The 23,700-nt window shown below is 35.9% G+C and overlaps 1 protein-coding gene across 2 annotated transcripts in view; it reads right to left on the bottom strand.

Moving 5' to 3' along the window:
- The window catches only part of LOC105387145 (lachesin), a 59,312-nt gene that overhangs the window by 28,237 nt on the left and 7,375 nt on the right, over positions 1-23,700 (bottom strand). Inside the window, exons 2-4 of one of the 2 annotated variants that reach the window (XM_038112641.2) lie at positions 6,751-6,857; positions 3,414-3,599; positions 1,673-1,865 (exon numbers count right to left, since the gene is read on the bottom strand). In XM_038112641.2, the coding sequence (XP_037968569.2) occupies positions 1,673-1,865; positions 3,414-3,599; positions 6,751-6,857 (486 nt within the window). Of the gene's footprint in view, positions 1-1,672; positions 1,866-3,413; positions 3,600-6,723; positions 6,858-23,700 lie in introns of both variants that reach the window. The other variant, XM_048633237.1, reaches the window with a different exon arrangement.

Genomic DNA, 23,700 nt, shown 5'->3' with positions numbered 1-23,700 from the left:
CCGTTGCGCAACTACAGTGGCAGATAAATGAAATATGAAGAATATTGCAATTCTCGTAGAACCTTATATAAATTAAGTAAGTGTAGATAAAACAAAAACAGATATATTAGACCCACCACGCCTATGGTTTCCTATGACCAGGGGGTCACTCTATTATGACGAAAAACGGAGTTTAGGATATAACGACAACTCTCATTCGTTCGTTTTCGTCAGTATACACTCTATACTATAGAGTAACCCTCTAGAACTAAACGTGTGTTAAGAATCTCAGGGATAATCCCATTACGTAAATCTTGAGTGAAATTTACACAAAATTGTTATAAGTAATAATTGAATTAATTGCTGATGTAAAATAAGCGATCATTGAGCCCGTAGTAGTAGCTCGTAGCCAGTGTGTCTGACATGATTATGTCAGCGGGAATTATTCGTGTGTCCTTTATCGCTTGCAATAAAACAAGTTGCAACAAAGGAAGTCATATTTGGTATTCCATTGCTATTTTGAATATTTTAGCCGCTAACTGCTTCATAATTGCAACAATCATAATCACTTACGAATCTTTGACGTACGAGTAAGAAATGGGACCATGTGTGAACGGAATTCACTATACTGTCGACCATCTCTGTCTATCGAAATTTTGCTGTACTATAATTTTACGATCGCATCAGAAACGTGTTCGTTTCCAGAATAGCGCGCCTGCAACAATGGCGTGACATGTGTCTGTTGAACGCGAATTACTCGTACGCGGATGGGTGAAGAGTTTCGTTGTACTCATACTCACTTGTGTGGAGGCCAATATTTTGTAGGAACTTTACAATATGATATCTCTCGGTTGACAAAAAGGAGTGTGGTTCTTTTACCTTTGTATTAGTGGCAAAGGTTTCTTCACAAAACGCTATTATCGGCTTTTTTCATACCGCCAGCCGTAGTGGCAGTTATGCACTTAGAGTTGGGTCGGAGGCCGTCCCACGCTCACAGTATTTTGTTCGTGAATTCAAATAGGTATCGAACCGTTATAGGTTTCTCGACCGATATAACCAGCTTCAACTTTTGTAAAATAAAATCGCATAAGTTCAGTTAATTGTCTAATAAATAATTTATAAAGCACTGGTTGTCGGTAAGATCCCATCGATTTTTATACCACCCGTTATTCTAATTTTATATTCACTTTTATAGTGCACCTAAAAGCTCATAAAAGTTTAACAATTTTCATGCGCTAACTAGAGTGGCGGGAAATTGTAATATTTATGATTATGGAAGTTGGATAGAGATTTGGAAGTTGGAATATCTTATTCAAGGCGTTTATTGCTGCTGCGTTGGTTGCACGGTAGTACTTGGACGCTTTAGCTTCGAACTAGGTAGATACAAATATGTATACTGGTTAGGTTTGATAGTAAAATCTAGTGCAGTAGTCATTATTATTACTTAGCGTTTAGATAATACTACATACAGTAGAACTATGGTTTGTCACCGTTGTTCATTATTAATAGGAGATATTTATGATAATGATGACAAATATACATACTTTTATACCCAATTACGACTAATCCTTTGGAGGTTAAAAAAAGGGTAAGTATAACTCCGAAAAATACCTACATATTATGAGGTAAAAAGAAAATGACCAAAATAAATTATCATGGGGAAGCTCACTGATAATTTCCCCCCTTTAAATACCTTTCGTCTTCCCCTGCGGGCCGCCCCGTGATATGATATCGCCGCCGTCCTCGCGTCTCCACAGTATCTTGGGCGGCGGGAACCCCCGCGCCTTGCAGACCAGCTTGGCCGACCCCCCCTCCGGCACCATCATGTCTCCTGACGTCTCCTCGTAGACGATGTCTGGGGGTATCACCACTTCCAGGAACGCCGTCTGTTGGATGTAGATAGATAGGTAGAATACACTGTATTTGTAGGTACACCAAAAAAGAATAATAAAAATTAACAAGTGAATTCTTCTTCTTCATCATCATCATCATCACGACACGACCCATCACGTCCCATTTCTAGGCACGGGTCTCCTTCCAATGAAGGAAGGGTTTTAGGCCTAGTCCACCACGCTGGCCCAGTGCGAGTTGGATGTGAAGTCTTGTTTGTTTAAAGGCAAGGTACTTACAGTCGCTTGCATCAATGTTTGCGTTTGTTTGATGGAAGGCTAGGGCCGTTTGTAAATCATACTCGTATTGAGACTGCTGCTATTGGTATTGGTGTATACCTACTATAAGATGCGTAGCTTTAGGGTGTTTAATACTGTTCTTACAAAGGAGAATCCGTATTTTGTTTAGGTAGCTATTTAAATGACATCTCTACATAAATTACCTACGTGCGAGATTAGTTGCATGCATGCCATCTTATTTTATAATATAGGTACTCATACTAAATATTAAAAATAAATACCTAAGTATATTTAGTTACGGTAAAAGTTTCAATCTCATTCGAAATTTCATGAGCTTTTCATAGTGTTGTTGTACGCAACATGTGGAAATATCCTCAGACATCTTTTGATCGGGAAATATTCCCGCATTGTTACCGTAAACCACGGGATCTCAAACTTTTCAATCCGTGACAAGTTTACAACTTAATCTTTATTTACTTCGTGTCTTGTTGTCATTATAACCAATCATCCTGTTATTTCTAATGAAAGATATTATACATGTGTAATTTTCTTTACTCTGGGCGATCTGAGGGCGAGCATTTTTTACACTTAAGTGGTAAGTACTCGTAATATGAAAACATAATGTAGTATGAAAGATTACTATTTGAATGACATACAGTATTTAAAGAAATTTCTCAAACAACATACATGAAAAAAACAAGAAAGCACGCGCTTCTATGTAAAAGATTGGGAACCGCTGGTATAATATAATCCTACCTCAAAAGACGTGGAACAGATAATACATCCCGTGTATGTTACTCTTTCATGCCATTTCCTTTGGTTGGACTATTTTTTGATCCGATGTTTCAAGATGAATACCTACCATGGTCAGACACAAGCTTATGAAACATAATGTTATTAGATTTTTCAGTGTTTTTCATAAACGTTTTTTGCACATTAATAATAGAAAGAAAGAAGAAAGAAAATACATTTATTTCACACACACGGAAACAACACAAAAATAAATAATAAAACAAATAATAAAGAGTTAAATAAAGAAAAATGAGCAATCGTGTTGCTTCCCGGTGCAGAAACGGGTTCTAGCTCAGCTTGGTGCTATGATAAACCATAGCGCTGGTTTTCAGCTAGAACCCTAATAGGTATATACATGCTCACGACTGTAATCTGGAGGGTAGTCAGAGGTGACTCACACTGGTGATTTTTGCTTTACATTTTGACAACACAACATAGGACGCGAGCCGTATCGCCGCTTTTGAATTTAAAGACACATATTAAGAATAAAAAGTATACAATAAAAAACCTCACCTGCATCTTCATAGGGTCAGTGTTAACTTGGCACATGTACTGTCCTCTATCCTCCCTCTTAACCCCTCTAATGTTGAGGGTCCACGTGTTATAGTCGTTGTGCGTCACGCTGAGCCGAGCGTTGTTCGTGATCACGTGTTCGTGAATAGCAAGGATCGCCTTCGTGTCAGCCTTGATCCAGGCCACCTAGTTGTTGGGTCCAAGAGCGGTTTAGTGCAAGTTCAGGGGAAAATGTTAGAGGTTAGGGGATGATTGGTGATGGATTTTTTGGTGATGGGAGATAAATTATGGTCACCTGTGTTATGAGATGATTTTTTACAGGTACTTAGGTAAGTAACGGTTGTTTTATTGTTATGAAATATACATCCGTTCTAAAAGAAAACTAGTATAATATTTCTGGTTTAAAATCGTCTCATAACACAAATCCTTTAAAATGTGACATACTTTATTAAATTACTACGATTGTTATTACTACGCAGTGGGACTTCATTATAATTTCTTTCATTAAAATAATAAATACTTTAGTCGCAATCGCCATTTCCAGACAGATAACCCTTGTGCAAAAACTCTCGTTGAAAGTGTAAAGAGTTTTAGAGCGAAAGTCTCTAATTACAAGCAGATACCTCCCAGGAGGACGTCGTCGGGAAAATAGCTCGAACAGCAACACTATCTTGTTGCGGTCTTCTCGAGGTAGTCCTAACTGATCATAAAGATTAAGAAAAATCCTGAATGATATTATGACTTAAGTTTTTGATGGCGTTAATTTAGAAGAAATTTTAGTTTGATTAGCCAGGACCTGCTATTAATAAAACTATTTTGAACAACTCAAATAAAAATGTACAATAAAATTATATTTTAATATATTTGTTTCCGTTCTAAGATCAGTTAGGAACTGAGAGGAAAATGCCCTCGGAATTTTTAATTACATTTGGTCTGGTGGCCGCTATGAGGCCCGCAGCGGCCCATTGTGATATCGCCCCGCGTCGGCCGAAAGCGTCGACATCGCAATAGAAGCTAATTTCCTGCACCGAGCGGCAAAAAACGAAATAGACACGTTACTGTAATGCCCAACAAAATGTCACATCGGCTCCTGGTCGGTATCGCTAAAATTAAAATTTTCTAACGTTCGCTCTCTTATTGTTTTACATTCGAATAGCTGTTTCGTTTTGCTTTTACACAAAAATATAAATATTCAACGTTAAACTGGGACAATGCCTTAAAATAGATTAAAGTGCAACAAGAAGTGCGCTAGTAAGTGTGTGCTAACAGTGTGCTAAGTTTTAATTGTAAGTGCTTAGTGCAAACATTTACATGTTTCTCTAAAAAGTGCGTAGAAAGGTACATAGATGTTCTACAGAAATTATGACGTTAAGAAGTTAATATTTAGTTAGGAATGGGTGCTAAAGTAAAAATTATATTTATTTTGTATATCAAAATAGTGGTAAATAATTAGATATTTTTAAAATATACGTCTACGGCTCATTAAAATGTATTTTTTATGATTGGCTGAATTTATTTGTGGGCACATAGGTATAAGTACGCCTCATTGTTCGAAAGAATCTTAAGTTATTGATTTTTGTTTGTAATTAACATTATATTTGTAGAAAATTGCCCGTGCATTGTATGCTGTACTGCTTTTCTATATTTTAACAAGCCGTAGAGAAATATGATTTTCAGTTACAACTAAAAACAGAGAAACATAAAGGATATACAGAATAGAATATTATTTATTTGATTCAACATTCTTTTCCGTTCTATAAAATATATATGCAGTTCTGTAGTCCACTGTAATTTTTAACTGGTGCGATTTTGTTCAAAGTAATTTCTTTTCAAAGACACATTAAAGATCATTTTAGGGAAGAAAACTGCACCATGAAAAAATAAATTACAGTAGTGAAATGAATTACCAGATTAAAGTCCAAACTCAACCATACCAGCGGTGCATATCTATCCCTATAGTCAGAATGAGTACGTCTTGTAGTGTTTGTCAATGAATTTGTATGTATATTTTATATCATTTTTATAGCCAAAAAATATGGTTCAACTAAACCAAATACGTAGTTTATACGTCTAATAACGCCTTCCTTTAGTTTAAGAAAATCTCAGAAAAGCGTTACTGCAGATTCTTGTCTTCGCGCCCTGGGGACCATTTTAGAACGTCGCCTCTCGCAATGATTGAGAAGGGACCTGGGGAATTTGTACCCAGCTTTATTTTAATTTTGCAAAGTGAGTGTTTTACTATTTAGATGATAGACGGTGACTCACTTAGAGATTGAAATGGAAGACCCTGCTTAGTTTAACTATAGGGCTCAAATTATAGACTAGGTTCTAGTTTCAGAGGTTGGCCATAACCACAATGTTAAAGCGACCTCAAACAGACCTTCAGTAAAGGTCCTTTATATTAGAAATTCCCGTAAACTTAGGGTTATTGCAATGCTGCATCTATTGTGCGCAAAGCAATTTATTTCCATCAATCAATGTCGTAAAATGTGGTCGGAGTTTTGGACCTTTTGTCACATGCGCATATGCAAAGGGGACTACACAAATAAATGTCGGTGCATATATGCATCGGAGTGCAGGTTAACAGAAAAGTTGTAAAGTGCGTTTATTTCATGCTTTTCTCGGAAGATTATTAAATATTCTAGTGCATTGTTAGAGTGCACTCAAGAATTTACATTCAAATATGCCGTGCAGATTATGTTAAATCGTATGCGTAGATTGATTCTTGAGTTACCCTTAAAATATATTGTGCTGATTCTTAACTGGCTAGGAAAGTTTGTGCGTTTTGTGTTGGTATCTAAATCTACGTCTATAGTGAAAGAGTGCAATTCAGTATTAGTGTAAAGAAGGGTTCAGAATATTCTAGACAGTGATAGTATCTAAGTGCTTGTGGTTTTTGGAAGAGTGCTCATAGTCTGTGTTCTAATAGAGTGTGCAAGAAGTGGTGCAGGACTATTCGGTAGAGATCCTTGTGTGTACTTGACTTAAGTCTTACGGCAAATGTGTTACTTCAATGACAGCTTTGAAAAATAACCAAAACTAAATATTAGTAAACTTTGAATTAAAAAAATGATTAGTACTGATTCTTTAAACTATGAAAATAGTCCCAGCGGATCATGCAATCCCCAAACATGATCCGCCAAAACGGCTCCCAATCAAGCGAGCTGCAACTTCGCATCGCCGATTTAAAAAGAAAACAAAACGTCGTGTTCGAATTTCGAATACGGACAAAAGTCAAGCCAAACCGATCTCAACCGCTGGTGCATGGTGCTCCTCTAGTCTGTGGTCATGTGGCTGGTTGGATACACACCCTGGCTGTGGCGGAGTCGCCACTCACCCTATAACCACCGAGGTTATTGACCACACACGTGAACATGGCGTCTCTGCCCTGGGCGATGGTCACGTTCTCCAGCGGAAACAGGAAGTCCGGCTCCAGACCCAGGGCTGTGGGAGAGAAGAGTAATGTTAGATAAAAAAATACTTACAGATTAAATACAGATGGATTGATTATAATTTTTTGGAGTCGGTTCAAAACAATGCATAAGTCGACAAGGAAATTTGCATATTTTTTGATTGAATATTTATTATTATAATAAATCGACCAAGAAAAATTCTATAGCGCCATACATCTAAATAAAATGTTGGTACTGTCTGGGGCAAAAAACCTGACCCTGCTCAGAGTGACAATGCTATCTAATTGCATTAAGGTGCCTAGTTGGACACAAAATACTCGTAGGTACAATTGTTGATATTTTTTAATCAGAAATAATTTTAACAATCCGGTAACTACTAAAAGATCGTTGTTTAAAGCAAGTCCATCAATTTCTCCATTAATACGGTTTAAAATGCAATTATTCTGAGCGCTGCGAGGTAAATTGCTACAAAATACACCTATTATCATTTCCACCCTATTAAAGTCCGTTCGGATTATTATTTCTCTGTGAAATCGGAATTTAAACGCAAACAACATAACAAGCGAATCCCCGCTCTAGAGCTAATAGTGAAATTAATGGTATTTGCGGAACCCTATTTTGACTAGCAACTTTTTGATGAAATACGCATACACCGGTATAAAACATTGTTGTTTTACTTATTTACTGAGTTTTTGCTTAATCGTTTATGTTAAAAAAACCGGAATGTATCTCTAGGATCTATTCAATAGTCACTACGCAACTTTTTCCCTTGAAAATACCTGTAATATGGTGCGGTGCTGCCATTATTCACACTGTAATTAGCAATCGCAAACAACTCCGAAATAATTACGTGCAAAATTCACGACTGCATTTCACGAGGGTAATGTTTTTTGGTTCGTGAATTATAAATATAAAGTACACTTATTGGTATAGTTGGCCGAATTTTGTCTGTAGCAGTAACGTTCCTAGACTACGTAAGTACTTACTACTTTTATTATGTTTTTGAGAAGTTCTAACTTATAGGATAAAGAGTCAGTAAAAATCATGAGTCTAAACAGGACGAAATTGAACAAAAATTCACCAGAAATACCTAAATAACTAATCAACGGCAACGGTAGAAACAATTTTCATATCACTTTAAGTTATCTAAGTACTCATCAATCAAACCACCTAAAATATTACCAACAGTACTAAAGCTGCATCACTACTAACAATAACAACCAAGTACACACGACTACATGCCCGACGGTTAATCATCAAAATCGGCACATAAATTATGAAGATTTCGGTGAACATATTATTATATATAAATACATATACATATTTTAGACCAACTGACGAACTGAGAACCTTCTCCTTTTTCCGAAGTCAGTTAAAAAGTCCGACCTCTTCACCCAGAATACACTTGACATTTTAAGAGGCCAAATGAAATCGGCACGGACAAAGGTACACACACTGTCACTGCGACGATATACGGCCGGTCTATATCAGCTCGGATGTAATGTCGTTGAATGGATAGCTGGAGGCGTCAATATTCTACGTGACCACTCCACGGATACATGTGTCGGAAGTGGGCTATCTGTTTGGAGGCACAATGCTGGGGCTGCTGGTTTGTGGTGTTATTAGGTGAATCGTGGTTAGTAGAATGGGAGTTTTGGAGCTTCCCAGGGGTTGCGATTGTGTATTCTGAGTAATTATAGGTAAGTTAGAAGTGTGTGGTGTTTAAGATAGAAATATACATAAACTACCTACAACCGGAAAGAACAATCTATACCTACTAGGCTTAGATGTCTCAACCTATTTAGACTGTAACTAACATAATAGCGCGAAACCAAGGCTAAGAACGGCAAAACATGGGTTAAAATGTAAAATTATATTTGTCGATGAAACTTCTAACTTTCATTATGTATAATACAAAGAGACAACAACACATAATATGAAATCAAAAAGTTTATATGAAATAATGTGGAATACCAGATCTGTTTTCGATTATAAGCAGGTAACTATTTGGAATGAATGCAATAAAAACCATAGTAGAAAAATACTTCTATCTTCTTCTTCTACTGTGTATCTTAACACAACATCTTTGTAGTAAAACTTAACCAAGAATGTAGCTCTGTTAATTTAATGGTCGTCTTTCAAGAAGACTGGAATTTTCTGCTAAGATTTATTCTATCGGTTAATTCACGTTGGTTTCATTTCAACTATAATAAGCATCTCAAGTAAATAATAATTGAAGTTTCTAGACTACGGTCATGTTACAACTTGATAAGTTTAGTTTCTTGGTTGATTGGATATGGGTGCAGATTCTGAATAGTGCAAATAGGAAAAAAAGTGTTGATGAATTTGACCATGCATTAGGTATCACAGAATAATAAATGTATTGTAGTTCGTAAACTTTATCAAATAATTTATTGTAGTTCGTAAACTTAACGTGATAAAAAAGTATACTGTATATTAATAATGAGACCTCACTTCAATGATCTTTTCAGAATATGCAAAGGTGGATTTTTGCAGCCACTTTTCACCGGTGGTTCGAATGTAAAAGGGGGTAGTCAATTGTTCATATTGTAAGTTTTGGCAGAAAATCTTATATTCTGTTCTGAAAAATGAAACATTTCTTCATTGATCACTGCACCATTGCATCAGGTGCCATATTCTTGCCAACTCAAATTTTCATTCTATATAGGTATGGACATCTGATATAAAATATTTTATTTTGAAGTACATGGACGATCTATACCATCACAGAATTGGAAAAAGAAATCCAGCAATGAACTCATCAACAGCGGCCTCAAGACACTCGAAACTTCACCTGAAAAAATGTTAACAAGACAGCGGTGTTGCTTTCCTACATACTGCTACATACATAAACATAGGTACCGAAGTACCTACACCCGACTCCACGTTGTTCTATGATACCGAATAACATATACCTACCATATTGCACAAAATGCTTCACCACCACCTCTAAATATAGACCATATCGCACAGCACTACCGCCACGCCTTTACGTTCTTGATGATGTAAAGAGGAGCGTTCCGTTCCCAGCTCTCACCAGAACAAATAATATTGAAACCGGAGCGATGAATACAAATGCACTAAGCTTCAGTTTTGGAGTTCAAGCTTTGGTTCCGCCGCTATAGTGTTGTCGGAGCTCTCCAGTTGTGATTCGGTCCGGAGATTCGTTTGTTTCATCGTACAGACCCCGTATTTTGACCGACGAAGCGTTTTAAAGTGGTCGTAAGATCGAAGTTCATACAATGCGCTTATCAAAGCATACGAGGTTGGAAATGGTGTGTTAAGGCAATAGCAATAGCTGACATCAAATATCTATCAGTATACTCAAACAAACTATAATGCACATTTTATTATCATTTCCTTGTTTTTATCTGCTGAGCAAAGAGCTCCGGTTTGGTCCTACATCCTGGGAAATTTAGCCCAATCCTATAAGTAATAATAATACGAGTAATAATAAAAAACGTTTAATATTAGTACTCATCATTTCTTTCCTGCCATCTCCGTCTACGCCTGTGATGATGTATTTGCTGCCATTTCAGGATTATTTCGTGTAGCAGAATAGGGGACTAGTTCACGGGTGCTGTGGGTCCCCGCCGGAGCCGTGGCTTCACAATGCGCTATTGTTTGTGTTAAGATAATAAAGTTACGCTACTGTGACTTGTGGTGCGGTAAATATTTCATGGCTGCGATTTTGTCTCTTGGGGTTTTGGGGGTGACAGAATGTATACAGTATCGGTATTTTCGTTTGACGAGAGCCAAACCTCTTTTAGATTAAATCACAGGGGTATAATCGTGACAGTTCTGACATTGCGAAAAAGAGACGCTTAGCTACATTAAGCGTAAGAAAGAAACGTTAAGCTGTAAATGTTTTTTGTCCTTTTTGCTGAGGCGCCTGTTTACGTCAGTTCTCTGTGCCAAACAATGAAACAAATGAAAAATCTGTGCCAAACAAAGGCTGACAGTTACAACAAAATTTTCTAAATGCTATTTATTTTTGATTTGCTAGTGATTTGTGGGTGTTTATTAAGTTTATTAGACTATTATCATCACTTAACGAGTGTGTGACATGGGTGGGTGGATTTTGTTCGGTTGTATAGAGCATATTGAACGAAAACACGATGGAATGATGGATGAGATATATTTTCACATGTAAGTAGATACTATCAAGTTTAACAAGCTTACATTCATCATAGTACTATCTATTGGCTCGATTTTAATATAAAACGATACTAATTTTAATACTGTAAGGTCTTTTAGTATCAGTTTTAAGTAAAAATTACGAGGTACCATATCATAACAAATCACATGGTGTTGCAAGTTATTGAAAATTTATTTTACCCACAAATATTATAGTATGCAAAGAAAACACTAGAAATTGTAACGGACTCGGGTTGGGTTTACAAATGGGGCGCACGAATTCGGTTTTTGTGAAGATTGTATTTTGTAGAAGTCATTCTCCTCTTTCAAATGAGGTGCCTCTCATTGTGAGGAAACGTTCGTTTCGTTTTTTTCTTCTATGTGTGATTTCTTCTGTATAATATAAAGTTTATTGTATTGATACGAAATACGTGTTTCCTTTAAAAAAAACCCCATCACATATTTGGCCCACGATTATAATGCTCATGCTCATCCATTTATCTCTGCTTCATAGGTTTCCGACAGAAAAAAAAATATCAAGAAAATGGATAGACATTACCGGTCGCACAAATTGGGAACCAAAGAAACATACAAAAATTGTGTTCGGCACATTTTGAAGAGGATTGTTTCGATTGGACGAAGACAATGAATCATACAATCAACTCAGTTTGTGTATATTAAACAATTATATTGAAATCAAATAAGTATGAGTAAAGTTTTTTTTCTTATATCGTCGGTTGACAGGAAAAACTCACTAAGGCAGATTTTTCAATATTCAGATAAATGTTATCTGGGTAATACAAACATTGAGAAACATTGAGACGCAACAGCATCAAAATTATTTCCCAGCAAAACTTTTATCTGGCTATTGAAAAATTAGCCTTTAGTGTCTTTTTCCTATCAACCGACGATATACTCAAGTTTTGTTTTTGTTATTATGATAAGTTAAATTTCCCCATATTTAGGTTTTATTTTTTTGTCGGCAACATCTATGTTTTGAGTGAGAAAGAGAATAGTGCACACGGCGATTGCGAATCTATTTGTAGTTGATCTGAGGATTAAATTCATATTATTTCATACAATATCTATGTTTTTTTTAGGAAATGTTATGCTAATGTTAGCATGCAAACAAGCTACCCGCTGTTGTAATGTTACAGGCAGTCAAAAAGAAACGACATACTGTGAAACTTTTAAATCAAAATTGCTCACATTTCTTCAACAAATTGTTTGTCAACATTGTCCGTTGTCCAACAGATCAAGAGCTTCAAACAACAAATAAAGTTTGAAAGAAACGGCCCGACACAAAGTAGCCGCAACAACTGTCCACGTATTGTCCGGTTATGGGCGCCATCTAGCAAATAACAAATTATCCGATAGCGATAGCAAAACAGAAATATACTGATAGAGTTATGAAAAAAATATCGAACTAATCATGTAATGTAAAGTGATCTAAAACTACTTTTAGAATTAAAATTATATATAATTGTAAGAATGAATACCTGACTCCAAAAAGATAAATATTAATTCATGAAATATAAGGACATTATAATTGTATTGATTGATTTATAACATTTCACAATTTGAAACCATACACGATTTTTACAAATTAGCTCTCACTAAAATAATATAAAAGCTAGCATAAAGTTCCCGTCATTTAAACCCAAAAGTATTTAAAGCTTTTCATCGCTAAGACAAGTCCCTTCCAAGTACTAGGGTGACCACCCCAACTCGACAAAACATTGACATTTTCGCTAGCGAACTAATTAAATTTGTCCCTTTAATTCCTGAATTTACGAACTTTGACGGAGTTAGAAGCTTCAAGAACGGTAAGTAATTATAGCTTGGAAGTTGAGATACATACGGATGTTCGGCGTTTCATTCATTGCTGTGTGTAGCTACTTATAATCAGTTTTCAACAAAGACAATCTATTTATTATTGAATAAAATTACATAGTTTCTTACAGACCCTGGTGAAAAAGGAGGTTCAAAATCCGTCTTTTAAAAAAAAACATTTGTTAGAACCTTCCACTGTGTGAACCGACGATGACTTTTGACCATATTAATTTTTGTGTATTTATTATCATATTTTCCCTAACCGCAAGAGTAGGACTATGATTTTGATTGTACCTGCGTACCTATTATTATTAATTCTTCCATTAATTCGCATGATCTTACGTTTTTATACCGATCAAGTCTCTACGCATTTAATAAAAACAATAATGTTAGTTAAATCTAGTAAATTATAGATAAACAAATATATAAACATTTTTTTTATCTAAATAATGATTTTGCGAACCCTACTCCGCGTGGTCTAGAGTGGCCGGCTGTCCGCCAGTTGTCGCTTCTAGTCTCAAGATTTGTTTGCCAACTCGTTAACCAACAGATCCGACGTTATTTCCACAACTACTTGACAAGTGCTCTTGGCCTTTGGCTGATATCAATTTTGTTGTTTGGTAACATGTTAGAATGAAATTTTCCGGTGTATTTTTAAATATAACCTATTGGTTATTTAGCGCTCACGGTAACAGTTGTCATTAAAAAAATATATAAGATCTACATACACCACAAAAACTAAACACATGATAAATGAATAACCATATTATCCATGCAGTTTGCAGTTAAAGTTCCAAGTTTTTAACAAAATATTAAATGACAAATAATAATAATCTAGTGCTTTATGCTTTACCCCAGGTGCCATATACAAGAAGTTATGTATGTACATTCATAAAACTTTAAGAACGTTTTAATGTAAGTCTGTGTAATCGGTTCACACTTTTTTAGTTAAATATTTCCTCGTAAATAATATTCCACGAAAAACCGTGTAACACAGAAACTTTTATTGTTATCTCTCTCAAGGCGGTAACAATGCAAAAACAAAACCAAGAATTCAGGTTTGGTTTGCGAAAGCTTATTCCAAGAAGGGATTCCTCGACAACAATGTCGGGGAATTTAAAACAATTTCGTTATTGCACATTCTCCAATATCTTGGTGCAGGCGTCTTGTTATAATTCAAGTCTTCCTTGCAAAGTTTTAGCTTGTAATTGCAATAAGTATCGATTCTACATCATCAACGTAAGCCAATAATTAATTAATATTTTCAAATATACAGACTGTTGCAAAAGGGTATGTTAAGCCGAAACCTACATGTGCAGCATGTTATATCTAAGCCCAAAACTTAAGCTCATAATTTTTCTTAACAAAATTAGCCAATATCTGGAACTACACTGAACTTTGATCGTCATCTTTATCAGCCCATAATCGGCTGCTGTTGGACATAGGCCTCAGGAGCACTACAAAATAGAGATTCTTGGTCTTCCGTATTCATCCACTACCCGCTATACCTGTCTCTTGTTGTCGTCACGCACCACGCAACATTTATCAGTAAAAATTACCTGTTTGTTGTCTCTTCGGCCAATATCTGGCTTTGTATATGTATTATATAGGTATAGGTGAACCACTACGAATCGATTTATCATTAATGGATCATGAACCAGCCGAGATAGCCGGTGATTTAAACAGCCGAAATACTTGCAAAGATTGGTCAATGAAATTAATTACATTATAACCTTCCCCAAAATAGTCTAAGTCAATGCCGAGTCCATTTGTAGACAAAGTCCATTATAGTCTACCGACACGAAGGCACGTGTCGAAACTATCCACCCGGGTAAACGAATTACCTGTACTAAATAAATAAGGGAGAGCCGACGCTTGCCAATAAACCAAATAACAATTTAAGTGTATAAAGGGGAAAGTAGTTAATAGTGTTCGGTTTTCTTATTTCGATCGTTGTTCCTTGTTCACTTGTCCGACAAGTTGAAGTAAAGATGAAGCCGCACTGAGGGATGAAAGATGTTTTATTAACACAGACCTACGTTGTGTTTTGTCAAGACGAGATGCAAAAAAAACTAACATTGTTAAGTTTAAATACCTTACCTAACATGATTTTCAATATCATAAAATTTAATTTGTATATTATGTACTTGTACATAATATATTTTTGACGTACATCATCATGATCAGCCCATCATAATGATGACATAATAATGTGGTTCCAAATGATACAAGAAGACAACTCATCAAACACATGTACTACATTTTCAGATGGTTTTTTTTTGCTACAGTACACAATCTATACATAGATACTAGTGGCCTACTTTCGACGGTATATCACATAGAGAGCGGTATGTTTTTAGGATCTGACCACCACACTTTTTCAATATCCCGGGGGCTAATGGCTGCCAGATGGCAAGTTCGGTAAAGTGATGCTATCAAAAGGCTATAGGGTGGCCGCGCCAGTTATCGGCACTTTACGGGCCGCGTTGACACGGGTCACTTCTGTTGTTAGGAATCTGGTGAATCGAAGCGAGATTGTCTGTTTTCTTTGGTTGGATGGTTTGTTGCATCTGGCCAACATGCTTTGTAGGGATATACATTTGTATATGTCAGTGGCAAAGGGATAACTTCTTTGTGGGGGGAGCCAGTATGAAAAAAATAGCGCCAAGCTAATTATACGCACTTATCATAAAATATCGTGGTGTGAATATTAAATATCAAATCGGTCAATCCAAAACGAAAATTTCTGTATCTTCTAATTTTCTTCTACTTCAAAGTTATTATTATTAAATAAAGTTCTGCAAAGCTGAATTATTTGTATCCGTGTTGTTCTGTCAATGATAGGACGGGGCGCTCAGCTCGACTAACTCAATTTTGATATTTGTTGGTGGTTCAAGTAAACAAGAACTTTGGACAAATAGGATTGTACACACAGTGCGCTGGGTAATTAAAAAACTCCGGCGTTGTAATTGTGAGTTTTCACCGCGAGGTGGACTGAAGAGGCCAAAAAGAATCCAATTATATTCATGTCCATGGCTTAAGCATAAAAACACTGTTTTTAAGGCCGACGCGTGCTAGTTTGCACATGTTTAATGGAATCTTGTTAGTAAAGACCAAACATGTGCTGTAATTAACTTCCAAAAAGTGCAAATTAATGCAAATATTCAATTGAAAAAAAAAAACGTTACAAAAGCTAACAAAAAAAAAATCAAAAACGCTTGCTAATTTGGTCCGTCATGCCAATTTAAATTTTTAAAAACCTTATTTTTATACGTAGAATTAAATTTAATTTCTAGAGAACCTAGAATTCATTTTCAATTACCACAACATTAGTTTACCACCATTTAACAAAGACCGAGTCTTTGTTAAGCGTTTATAAAATTAAATTTTAGACAAAGTGTCTTACAATAATAATAAAATGTGATCTCTCTTTATGTAATAGTAGCGGAGAAACAATTAGTCAAATAATGCATGTACAATTTTTTCTATATACCTACATCGCACAGCGTGGTGTACATACAAGTTCTGTTTTAGGTACTACTCAAGTAGCGTAGCATAGCTACAATACTGCTACGGCGTAGCAAGCCTACGAAATTGCTACGGGGCGTAGCAAATTATTGTTATGGTATAATAACTATGTGTTTAACTGTGTATTTGTGTCGATCATAAACTGGATTATAATTATTACAAATAATTTCACACAGCGAATTCTCCTGGCCAAAACTCGCAAGAAATACCTTTAAATAAGGTGAACTACATAAAATATTCCTTTTATCAAAAGCATTGTTACAAGTACGGTATACCCTTTCAACCACCAAACTTGTATCAATTCCAACCAAACTAACAAAACAACACACTCGGTTATCGCGAAAAGACATAAAAACTCCATATCTTTGTCAACTCATTAACGCTTGTGGCGCCCTCATTGTCATTCTTACCGCGAGCGCCCCGGGAGGCTTATCGCCGCGCCCCAGCGTTTGTGAATTAAATAAATACACGTCTAATGAGTGGAATAACAACGCACGACCGCGCTGAATAATCGCTTCATTTTATTACGTGTATTGTTGCCGCGGCATTTTAGCGCTCGCGGTGTACGGATTGTTGACTGATTCACATTTTTGTTGTTATTGTGGTAAGTTGGTATTATAATGTTATGATGATTTTGAATATTAGTTATAAATAGTGTTTAGTAAATATTTTTTAATAATTAATTTAGTACGGTATTCCATACATACACAGTAGCATTCTTTATTTATAAAGTAGCATCAAGAGGGATCGTTTGTGGGAAGGAATAAAAAGTAAGAAAAACTCACGCAAATCAAAATATGACAACTGATAAATAAAATAGAACAAAAAGGCGCTCTCAACCAGACAATCTTTTTTTAATGATCTAACAGGCTATGGTGAATCTAGACATAAACGAACAAACCACATTACTAGCGGTAGCAGCGGTAGCGATATATCATTATTTTATGGCATGAATAATAAATACAAAGAAAACAACATAATTTATGCGATAACACTTCCTTACTAAAAATATTCAAACTCAACGACTTTCGGAACTATTCGACCGAAAATGCAACAAAGAAAAAGTCAATGTTATAATTTTTTATCCGCACATCCCCATTTATCATAGAACTCTTAAAAATTATGCGGGAACTAGAGCAGATATTTATTAGTTTCCGTTACGTTGCGACGTTCATTTATTTTGAAAATAGCTGCGAGGAATGAAAAATGACTGAAGTAAAGTAGGCTAGACTGTTATATAATTTTGGAAAGGACTAAATAAAAATATAAAAATTACTTTTAGGCTTTGAACAAGGTTTAAAGAAGAAAATACTTCCCATGACCTCCTCCACCACCAATTTTTTTTGAAGGTCCATGTGCCAAACACTCTGTATATAATGCATTTTATATTTTTTTGTCTTAGCGTGTTGGTAAAAAACTAACAAAGTCGCTTAATACTATATAGTATTAAAAAAATGCATTACACATAGGCGAAGGTGTGGACAAGTCGTGTGCAAAAAAATAATAATTTAGGTATGAGTTTTATTTTTCTAAACTCAACCCCAGCCTAGTGTGCTCGGTACAACAGCTGGCAAAGTCGGTAAGTTTATGAGCGGGTGACTTATGCGATTTGACTAGTTGAGCAGTTGGCAACTCCCTGGATTATCTTCTTCGAGCGTGTACCCGGTGGCATCGATCGGCTTACCGCATGTTTGCCTCATGTTACTATTTGTGGCTATTAGAAAACTTAGTGCCAATTTCTCTATAGTCGGTTATCTAACCGACCAGGGATGGTTTATCAATTATACGTCATCTCCATATAAAATTCTTGACAGAAGTGTCAAAAGTCAATCACTAACACCTGGTTATGCTCTAACCGACTATAGAGAAATTGGCACTTAAGGTTATATAAAATACAGGGTATTGAAAAAGTGGTATAATAAACTGAAAGGAGGTGACTAGGCTGTTGATGCTGAACATCTATTGGAAATTCGTGTAAAAAACCTACCCACCCTAGTCAAAATTCACGTATGCGCTCTATATGCTGGTCAATTTAGAATGATGACGTGCCCGAATGTAAAATCTCCGATTATGGTGAAAAAAGGGAAATAAGGCGATTCAGATGTACGAAACCATAGAACAAGGCGGACAGGGATACGAAACAATCGATATTAAATAAAAAAATAGTTGTCAAAATACAGGTAAACTTACATACAGGGTGTTAAAAAACTCAAAAACCGTGCCTCACGACTACACACCCCGCTTGTATTCTTACACCGAAACCTGCATCGTTTCCGCAACACTTTGACATCGACTTACATTACACAAATCGCGTAGGAGAGCGCCTACAACGGTATCTCTTGCACCACGTACTCTGCGATAAGTAAGGATGAATTTTCTTTTACTTCTCAAGATCGCTCAGGAAAAGGCGAGCATCCCACTCATGTGCACAAGTACGTTTGGCGGAACTATTACGTAGCTTGCAACTGCTTGGCTTTTGAATGTTGAAAAAAATATATTTAAAAATATTTTGCAACTAATAAAACAATGAAGATCGGATGGCGCAGCGGCTAGTAGCTTTGACTCTTGTGCCAAAGGTAAAAGTCTCCAGGTCAAATCATGGACTGGGGGTTAATATTCGCATATCTCTGGTCTTTTATTATTGTATCAATGTTAGTATTCCGTTGTGTTCCAGCCTATGCAGTTGATATTTTTGCAATATATTGGGATAGATGTTTATAAATAAGCAGCAATGTAAAAAGAGTTGTTTGCTCGCTTGCACGCTACAGAGTCCGGGCGCGGGGCGTATGTCGCTGGTGCACCGAGCCACCGATGGATCGCGTCCTTTGAAATAGACTGGGCGCCTTTGAGCGTGCGAGCTCGCATTTTGATAGCAGTATCGATTCTACCTCAAATAGATTCTTATTTCGTTTTGGATTGAATTTCCTGGTATTGGCTGTCAGAGCATGCACTGATACTTACTTCTTTACCGAGGATATTTTAAGCATTTTTTAGAGATTATATCCTCTATTATATGCAAAATACATAGCTTACCCGCCATATTTTTTCAAGCAAATTTAAGGTTATAAAAATATGTTTAAAAATCCCCAGCATCTGTTAACATGTGGTAAAAAGGAGCATAATATTAGATCGTATTAATCGAACAATCTATTTGTCTTTTGGCTCTGACCCGGCGCGTCGCGGAGCGGAGAATTTCAATTTAGGAGAAGAATGTGCACACAGCGGGTGGCCCGAGATATTTTGATAGAACATGCTCCCTTCCCTTTGAATAATTTTCCTCGACAAGTATTAAAAACTTTTCTAACGCTTTAATCGGAAATCGGTTATGAAAGTTCCACGCTTAAACATGCCGAATCGGAATAGTTTTATTATTGAAAAACTAGCTTTTAACTCCGACTTGTGGAAACAGTCATAAAAATCTTGCTCGGATTTACTCTCATAATTTCAGTGATTTTTAGTGAAATTTCCCAAGTTAATATTGGAGGAAGAACCGAAGAATTTCCAATTTGATCAAGGAATGTGCTCACACTGGAAGCGCTGAGATCTGCATGTCTTATATCGAACTAGTTCACTTTGAAATTTATTGTATCAATTTTCTGTAACTGAAACCGGCATGTAAAATGTGTGGAAGATATCTGGAGTCGATTTTATTCTGCGCCATTGAGGTTCCGCGTAGAGTATTGACTGTTCTCTTCTCCATGTCTAGATTGTAAATAATTCTTACATACCTAAATGCATTGCTGGAGATTGTGATGTGGTTTTAAAATTTTCTCTTATAAAGTATGTTGGTACTTACTGCTACTTTTTTATATACTTACTTTTGGAAGAGCGGTCATATCCTAATACAGGTTTTCAAAACTTAAAAGGATGTGGCCTTACATACTTGTAACAAATAACTTGTGTTTTTGAATAAATGATTTGTATTTGATTTGTATTTGCTACTTTGTAACTATAAATAAATGTGCTTTTGATGATCTTATTTATGAAGCTATTGAGGAAAAGTATTTTTGTACTTTATTTAATTTCATAGTGTTCATATTTATCAAAACAAGAGATTTGATTTGTTGTGAGACGAAGCGAGGTGGGCCAGATAAACACCGTTTCATGAATATCGTAAAATTCATAACGACAATAAAGTCCCAAATGTATTTACAAGAGAACATGCCATGAATAAATTTGTCGGGACGAAGTTTGATGCGTGAAAATGGTGGAGACATCTTTTAGTTTGTTGTCTATGAAGTTATTAGTTAAACTTCATAGACAACAAACTAAAAGATGTAGAGTTTTATTAGGTATTAAGTTTTATAACATAAACGTTTAGCTTGCCTGCTTGCAAGATACAGCTTTTACTAAAGTGTGAAATGAGATTATAAAATGTTAGGTCACATAAATATACTTCCTCGATTTTTTTAAACAGTTTTACAATGTCTCATCTAGGATTAAGAAAGCTGACAATATACCTATACATATTAAGTAGAGCCGAGATTTTAAACCAAATAAGATAGTCACAGCGTTCTCTTCCTTTAAACATCTTTCAAAATATACGATCACAAACCCGCTAGAAAAATGCAGTTCAAGATTATGTAAGTACCTACCTATACTCAATATAAAATCATGAAATAACGAATAGGTAATGAAGAATAAGAAATGTTCCATAAAATATCCCGAGTATCACAAATTCACCCTATGTCATTTAATGCACCATTAAAATAGAATACTCAGTAAAAATCTTGTTTGTGAAAACGGCCGCCCTCGTGTACAAACATAAAAGTTTTCTTTCACTACAAACACGACTCGAGTGCTAGCAGTAGATAAAACTGGGCCCTTTGTACTAGGGATGTTTTACTCACGGGTAAGATATTTTGACTGTCATAAGAATTTTTTTTATTATAATACGCGTTAGATAGGTACTTATTGATTTGACTCATGTGACCAAAGTTGTATAGCTACAGAAGCGAATCTCTAACACTGAAAACTAATGACCGCGAACTTTTAAGTACTAAGCACAATGTAACGAAAAATTCAACATGAACAATGTATTTGAATGTCGCTATCGCTAGCAATACCGTTTTTGAAATAACTGCTATACTAATGTGTTAAGAAAAAGTAAATTTAAAACCTGTGTTTTTCAAAATGCGTTAACAATATCGACATTGGATACAAATTACTTAGTACATTGTGGCAAACATTGCTTAAACTTTATCGTAAGTATAATATTTTCACCTAATAAAACTGTATACATAAATAGTAATATTCTGCGGTGCACATCCCTAGCCCAGCCACGGTCGCCGTCGTGTCGGGGCTGACATCGGTCACGTCTCCACGTAATTACTAACACCTCATCTCCCGCTGTTCTGCTAATAATTATTCTTTGTCAGACTCTATGTCTACTTCTACAACGTAAAGCGGGTCATTGTTAACCCGCGTCCAAAAAGAAAGGTGTTGTAAGTTTGAAGAGTTGCAGTTTTTGTTAGTCGATCGGGTGAATTGGTAGTTGATATTTTTTTCATATTATTAAAAACGCTTCAGTAGACAACCTACTAATAAATGTAGGTTAAAAATTGATTAGCTATGACTTTTAAATACATGAATGCAGTACCTAATTATCAGAAATCATTAACATATTAGAACGTACATGATTTTAAATAGGTGAGCTTATTTTCTGCGATAGAAAACCTTGTTATTTAATTTTAAATATTCGTAAGATTAAATTTAATAGGATAAGAACAAGTCTCAGAATGCATTCAGAATTAACAAGATTGTTAACTCGATCCAGGGCAATGAAATGAATAATTCTCATAGCCAGCTCAGTAAGACAGTACACGAGAGCAGTCGGGAAAATATCGAAAGAATTCCTAGCAGCATAACTACTGAAGAAATTAAACATTTACAGAAAGCTACGCAAAACACTGCCGGTGCGCTCAGCTGGAAAATGCTTTCTATAACTTATCCTGTTGCTAGTGGCGAATAGTATACATGGTGTTGCAAAGGAGGCATACTAAGAAAATTTGATGGTAACGTGACTTTTATAATATGGGGAAGCAACATTTATATTCGCTAATATGCAAAAGTTTTAGTACAAAGGTATATTGACCCCCTGAGTCATCCTCTTTCGGCTTAGTATACCACTTATGCAATACTCTGTATAGTTTTAGAATAAAATATGTATGATCTTTGTTATATGAGTTGTGGACTGAATTTGTCTAAATTAATCGTATGATGTTTATGTCAAAACAAGTTATATTACACAGTACGTAAGTACAGTTCGATAGGAACAACACCCCTCAAGAATTTTTAAAAGCTTTTGTTTCATCGTCGCCTCTTTGCGATGTCCAAGTTTACGTCCGAACTAGTTCGGACGTAACTAACTCGTGTCTGGCTTAGTTTGAGCACACAAAAACAGTGTAACTAGTGCGAGTGTAAGCGATATATTGCGAAAGACTGGAAACATTAAATGAAACCTAGTAATTAAGCAATTTTCTTTAACTTTTCTTCAATTCAGTACATTTTTATTATAACCGTTTAAAAATAAGCCACCAACTTTTAATTGCTGTAGTAGTCTTGCAAAATAGGACTGGCGGGCAGGGCGAGAGTGTCTCTTTTATAATAATATAATAGAGAGCGGTGGTAGCACAGCTTTGTAAAGCGCAGTGGATGCGGTCGTATCACGAAACATGTAAAAAAGCGTTTTATTCATTATCAAGCGTAATTTATAACGCTACCGATAGGCGCGCTCATCATATATAAATCAATGATCTAATGACATCAGTTGTACTAATGGGAATTAATTGTAATTGGTTATTACGGGGAGTTAAGGAAAACATCGTGATGAAACTTGCATTATCTAGCCTTAGAACATCTAGATGTGAAAACCCAACCAACCCGAGCGTGGTGTAAACTGTCCAAGCCTGTGAAGGAAGTTAAGATCTAAGAAGGAGATAACGGGGTATAGAGTATAGAGCCAGGGGAGAGTATAAAATATTTACATTCCTTTTTTTACTTTGAGAAACTAATAGTAATAGCAATTACAAAATCATGCCTATGATACATACTCAACTGTTTTACCATGTACTATGTCAGGTTAAACGAATACGCCTACAATGGTTTCTTAGCTGTTTAATTCGTCCGATCACTTTTTTTTCAATCTGATCCAAGTTAGCGTAAATCCATTCACGGTAAAGAAACAAATCTGCGTCGTTTTGCTTCCAATAAACACAGTGGATCGCGAGACGTGCGGAGTTCACCATCCCTCAGCTGTCAGCACCGCGAGCAAGTCAAGAGGGTTATAAATAAAACGGCTTCCCTTTTCCCCCAATTTTACATAAAAACTCGTCTCATCCGCAATCTGCATGTTT

Source organism: Plutella xylostella, chromosome 5, assembly GCF_932276165.1.
Source record: "Plutella xylostella chromosome 5, ilPluXylo3.1, whole genome shotgun sequence".
Taxonomy (NCBI): domain Eukaryota; kingdom Metazoa; phylum Arthropoda; class Insecta; order Lepidoptera; family Plutellidae; genus Plutella; species Plutella xylostella.
Note: the sequence above shows the minus strand (reverse complement) of the source record. Positions and strands in the feature narration are given on the sequence as shown.